General features: G+C 41.4%; 1 protein-coding gene and 1 pseudogene across 2 annotated transcripts in view; one reads left to right on the forward strand and one right to left on the reverse strand.

Annotated features, from left to right (window-relative positions):
• Positions 1–2757, forward strand: part of Usp6nl (USP6 N-terminal like) — a 149555-nt gene extending 146798 nt beyond the window's left edge. For both annotated transcript variants that reach the window (XM_029565535.1, XM_008837313.3), the window contains one exon: positions 38–2757. In XM_029565535.1, the coding sequence (XP_029421395.1) occupies positions 38–1455 (1418 nt within the window). In that variant the 3' untranslated portion in view covers positions 1456–2757. The remainder of the gene's footprint in view (positions 1–37) is intronic.
• Positions 1809–5708, reverse strand: LOC103737490 (annotated as a pseudogene).
• Positions 5709–6043: the final 335 nt, after the last annotated feature.

Consider the following 6043-nt stretch of genomic DNA (forward strand, 5'->3'; position numbering starts at 1 on the left):
GGATTTGTTTTACTTATGAATTTATCTCTCCTTTTAGGTAAGGAGGATGAATATCCAAAGAAGCCCTTGGGGCAGCTTCCGCCTGAATCTCATTCTGCTTGTATTAACCACATGAGTAATGGACAAAGAAGTGTTGTCAGGCATAGTCCCCAGATAAGCGGCAGAAGAGAAAGTGAATCGCCTCACAAAAAACACGAGCGTTCCCCCAACCACCAGAGCAGAACTGGTACACCGGAAAGAGTTGTGCAGCTAAGACCAAAATCAGTGGATGAGGATAGTAAAACTGTGAAAGATGAGGCAGATTCTCAGAGAAAACCTTCACCAGGTTCACAAGACAGTTCTAAGCATTATAACCATGCAGCAGCTAACCAAAATAGCAATGCGATTTCAAATATTAGGAAGGAATTTATGCCCAAATGGAAAAAACCATCAGATACTTCAGTTATTGAAAGAACTACCAAAGGTGCCATTGAAGGCAAAGGTCGGTCAATGCACCCCACACTTACAGGCAGCACCTCAAGTTCTGCTGATACCCAAATATCAAACTCAAGGCAGAGGATGAAGGTTTTGGATGCCAGTGATGGGAAGCGGGGCTCCAATGCATCACAGTATGATAACGTGCCTGGGAGTGCGAATGAAGACCCAGCATCTGTGGACGAGGCCCCAGAAAGGGCTTACTCTCAAAGCCCAAGGAACACCACTTACTCCAACAGCCCCAGGAAGCATGCTGAGCCAAGTTCCAGTCCACTGAGAGTACCCAGCAAATTTACTTTCAAAGTGCAGCCTCCCACCCACATAAAATACCCATCCCAGTTAGAAGGGGAAGATCCTGGGGCTGCATATCCACCCTCCTACAGCAACCCCCCTGTCTACTATGGAAATTCTCCAAAGCACATCCCTACTACCCACAGCAGTTTTGTGTCTCCACAGATCAGTCCTGGGGTTCAAATTAACCCTTCCAGGAGACCTTACAGTTCTACCCTTTCAGTGGATATTTCTCCAGAGAAATCTTACAGTCGCCCAACTCCTGTTGTTCTACCATCTAGTCGAATTGAAGTCCTTCCTGTTGATATTGGCGCTGGTGGATATGCAGGCAATTCAGGGTCACCAAAGAATGGGAAATTCATCATTCCACCAGTGGATTATTTGCCAGAGAACAGAAAATGGCCAGAAGTTAGTTATACATACAGATCTGAGATGCATGGGCAGTCATGGACTCGAGATGCTAACCGTAGCCACTTAAGCAATCTACCAAAATATGCAGCCTTTCGTCATGTACCCTTTCAGGACCATGGCCTCCCAGCAGTTTCTGTAGATAGTCCAGTGCGGCATAAAACTTCACCAGCTGTGGAAGATGCCAATCCTGCTGGGTATCAATATGCAGGGCCCTCGCCTCCAGCATATCACTACAGAAATCGAGAAGGGCTTTCTGTTCAAGAATCAGTATTGCTGTGAGAATTCATCTGTGCTCACTGAAGATATGAGAATAGAAACCATAGAAGCCTACATTGCTATGTCTATAATTGCCAAAGCAGTATTTTATACGATTGTAAACAACTCACACAATTCTAATGTATGTCAGTAATAAGAGTTTGTGGAAATGTTTTCATTCCCGTGAAGATGCTGCTTAAGATGAACATTTTCAATGATACTAGGGGCCACTGAACCTTTTTCAAAAGTTAGTACGTATATTTCATTTATTTTTAGTAATTTTTGTTTTTCAGGGGTTTGTTTTGTTTTGTTTTGTTTTGTTTTCTTCTTGAGACAGTCTATCTAAACAGCCCAGGTTGGTCTTAAACTTTCCATCCTCCTGCCCCAGCCTCCCAGGTGCTGGGATTATAGACATGCATGACCATGCCCCAGCCTTAGTTTTATTGATTTTTTTTTTACTCAAAAGTATGTGATCATTTACTGTTGACCATGTAGAGCTACAGAAGACTCCATCTGTTCAAATCAAAATAGTAAAGATACTAGTCAATATGCAGTTTTACTATGTGATAACTGTTACAGTGAGTACATGAGCACAGCAACTGATTCAGTCCTGGGCAGAAGAAGTGGCAAAATAAGAAGATGAGGGGCTGGAGAGATGGTTCAGCAGTTAAGAGCACTCATTGCTCTTGCAGAGGACCTAGGTTCGATTCCCAGCACCCACATGGGTCCATAACTCCAGTTCCAGGGGATCTGATACCTTCTTCTGACCTTCACAGGCATTGCTCGATGTTGGGTGCACTTACATAATGTAGGCAATGCACTCATACACATAAAATAAAAACAATAAAATTTTTTTAAAAAAGAAGATGAGTGGAAGGCACATGGGAACTAGCAGGTCATGCAACTGCAGACAGCTGAGACTGGGCCAGGCAGTGTGTGCAAACTGGCTCAAGAGCCAGGCATGATGGTGCGTAGCTGTAAATCATGGCATTCAGGACATGGAGGCAGGAGGACCTAGTGTTCAAGGGTGACGTAGAATGTACAAAAAGTTTCAGGCCAGCATGGGCTACATAACAAGATCCTGTCTAAAGGAAAAAAAATCACAAAAAAACAGACTTAAGAGGAATTATGAGTCCTGGGTTGGATGCCCACCACCAAAAAAAGAAATTAAGAATAGTCAATAGTGTTTATAGTACAAGAATACAATATCCATTTAATTTTAATTGTTACCTTTTGTTATTTTACAATGTATTTCGAAAAATGCCATTCTAGTTGCCTTAACTGCTCTATATGATCTGGAATAAAAGAACACTTAGAACACACCAACATCAAGCTGAGATACCTGTGTGTACGGAATCATTATTACTTAGAACACACCAACACCAAGCTGAAATACCTGTGTGGATTGAATCATTATTACTTAGAACACACCAACACCAAGCTGAAATACCTGTGTGTACGGAATCATTATTATAAAACGTTATAGTGTTTTAAATAAGATGTGTGATAACACAAAATAAAAATCTGCTAAAACAGTTAACTGCTTTACTGGCTGTAGGAAGGAGGTGATTGTGTTTCCTTTTTTTTAAATACATCTGGTTCTGGCAGCAAGTGGCAGTATGTATTAAAGCACTAGGCCTGAAAACCTGTGTTTCTGTTTATACCTGTCACTTGAACCAGAGACCAGACACGTGGAAAAACATAGTTCTAGGTATCTTCAGTACCTCGTCCTCCCCAAAATCAAAGTGTTAATGAACTTAAAACTTCTTGGTCAGTGGCACTGGATGCTTTGAATTTTCTCTAAAAAAGAAGCCACAAAAATGCAAAGAAACCCTCCAAGGTCCAGTTTTCACTTCACATTCTCCCAGTAGCAAAATAGTAGCTCTACATAGTGACAAAATGAATTTCAGTTCCTTCTGTTTTTAATCATGTTTACATTAAAAGAGATTTAGCTGAATTCCCAAAAAGAAAATATTAGTTGTCATGTTTTAGAACCTTAAAAAAGCATTACATATGTGTAACTAGTTCTTATCTTTAAAAAAAAAAAAAAGTGCATATATGTATCTCACCTTCACTGAAGTCTTTTTTTTTCTGGCTAGATGTGAGAAATATGGTTAAGGGACCAGTGCTGACTGATTTATGAGCATTAATTGTGGGTCTTTTTTCATTCAGTGTGACTGCAGCATCCTTCTAGTAACAACACAAAAGGTAATAAAAGAAACACCTACCAAACAGGCTTCTGTCGGGCAGCTTGTGTTTGAAGTTAGACTCTGCCAAAGTGGCACTACGGCACTGTAGGCATTGCATTTTTGTTTTCTTGTTTCAAGTTTGCCAGTTCTTTTCTATTATTCTTTTTCTCTAGCAGGACAGTATGTCATCACAGGGTAAGGTCGAGAGACTACTTGCAGTTGCTCACACTAACACGGTGGACTTAATGCTCAAGAGCTGATGTAAACCAAAGTGAACAGTGGTCAGCTAGAGCCACGTTTGGTCACATTCAAATACTTCCAAAAGCACTTCATTACTGTATGTTTCCTTTTTAACTGATTTTATGTTAACCTTATTAAAATTATAGCAAGTAAGATTATAAAGATTTTCTCGTAAAGTTGGGTTTTTAAGGGATTGCTGTGTTGAAATGAATATATTTCAGTTGCAAAATGCCACTAATAATTCCCTTTCTATAAACATGGTTGGCAAATTTTTAAAGGCAAAGAAGGGGGCTAATAAGATGTTTCAGTTTTCAATGAAGAGTACCAAAGCATGTGTCATGTGTCATTCATGAAGAAAAGCTGACAAAAATATTCATCAACTCATGTACAACTTGAGCTATGTACAGCTTCTCTTCAGAGAGACCCTGGGGCATGAGGAGAGGATGCATTTTCCTAATTATATGCTTCATGTAAAATAGACTGTAAAGCTGCATATATGTTTGGTTTTAACCGTGGACCCATATTTTTCAAAAACGTGAGACAGTTAAACAAAGGAAAACAATACCAAAATACTTCATAAACAGATTCCACCTGTAGCCTCCGTATTGTTTGCCATTGTGAGATAAAATGTCCAATAAAAGGTAAAATGCAGCATGTGCAGTGCTGTAATCTAGAAAGTCTTCGTGGTAACTTATTGCAAATTGCAACTTGACAGTTCGCTCCAGAAGTGAAAGGCTGCCCCTTGTTGGTTTGCACAGCCCTTGAGCCCCAAACTGAAGTTGAAGTCATCAGTAAAATGGTCTGGATAAAATGTTTGCTGCTATGCTCAGCCAGCTAGCTTGACCCTCAGGCCTGAGGCCCGGTGGCTGTTTTCTCCTTCCACAGGAGTGTCTCGGAACGGGACCAGCAGTTCTTCCCCGCTTTCACTTTTCACAACTTACTGAGCTTTCATGGCCTTGGTTGATGCTATTGCTGATGCCAAAGCCTCTGCTTTCAAATCTGAACAGATTCGCACCACGCATCTTTGAACAGCCATTTGCAATTAAAGCTAATAATAACTTAAATTTTTAACAAAGCCTCTTCACGTACATTTCTCTTGAGACGTATCATTGGGACCATCTATGTGCAAAACCACTTTTTTTGGCATATTAGTTTGTAGTTCCCGGGGGGGAAAAAAACCGAAACTGAGCTCTCCTTGGGCATGAATTAATTTTATTAAAACTATTGCCGTCAGCCATACTGGAGGAGCGAAGAATCAGCTTTCAGAGGCCGGTTTTGTTGATAGTCTGTACAACATTTGGAAGCTTATGATTATACCCTGTTCTCCTTTCATCTTTTCTGTGTTCCCAAGACATCCTGCCAAATATAAGAGAGCACGCAAAGCTGAGTGGACAGCAGAGGTTGGGATGGTCCATAAATAAAATAAGTCCGGACAGACATCCTTGATCCTGTTTGAGGTTCTTCTATTTAATGGATCTGCTCCTAAGCCTGGAAGCTGGTTAACTACCGATGGAACATCAGGCTCTTAATTCAAGGTGGTGGAAGAATTCATCTGTGCCATTCTCATGAATAAAATCTTAAGTTCCTCCCGAGTTCTGGGTTTCCTAGGCCTGCCTGCCGCAGCATCAGAGCTGCCCCAACCAGCAGACAACCTGCGGGCATCCCTGACCAGAGCCAAGGCCTCTCCAAACTCACCTAACTCTAGGATTCCCAGAGCCCACCATCAGTGAACCTTTAAAAAGAGTTTATCCCAGCATCCACTTGGCAGCTAACAACTGTCTGTAACTCCAGCCCAGGGGATCCAACAGCCTCTTCTGACTTCCGCGAGCATTGCACGACACAGGTGCACTTACCTACGTGCAAGGAACACTGCATATACATAAAATAAAAACAACTTTTTAAAATTTAACCTGCCAGGTATGGTGGCGCACACCTTTAGTCCCAGCACTCGGGAGGCAGAGGCAGGCAGATCTCTGTGAGTTCAAGGCCAGCCTGGTCTACATAGTTCCAGGGCAGCTGGGGCTACAGGGAGACCCTGTCTCAAAAAGACAAAAAAAAAGGTTTGCCCTGGAAACATAACAGTAACGTTTAGGGATACACTCACAATAATGATTCTTTACTCAGTTTCGTGTGTATCTTTCAAGCCTAAATGTTTTTACTCTATTGACCCATTCTATTTTGAC

The sequence above is a fragment of the Nannospalax galili genome, unplaced genomic scaffold (genome assembly GCF_000622305.1).
Source record: "Nannospalax galili isolate Female #2095 unplaced genomic scaffold, S.galili_v1.0 scaffold678, whole genome shotgun sequence".
Lineage (NCBI taxonomy): Eukaryota > Metazoa > Chordata > Mammalia > Rodentia > Spalacidae > Nannospalax > Nannospalax galili.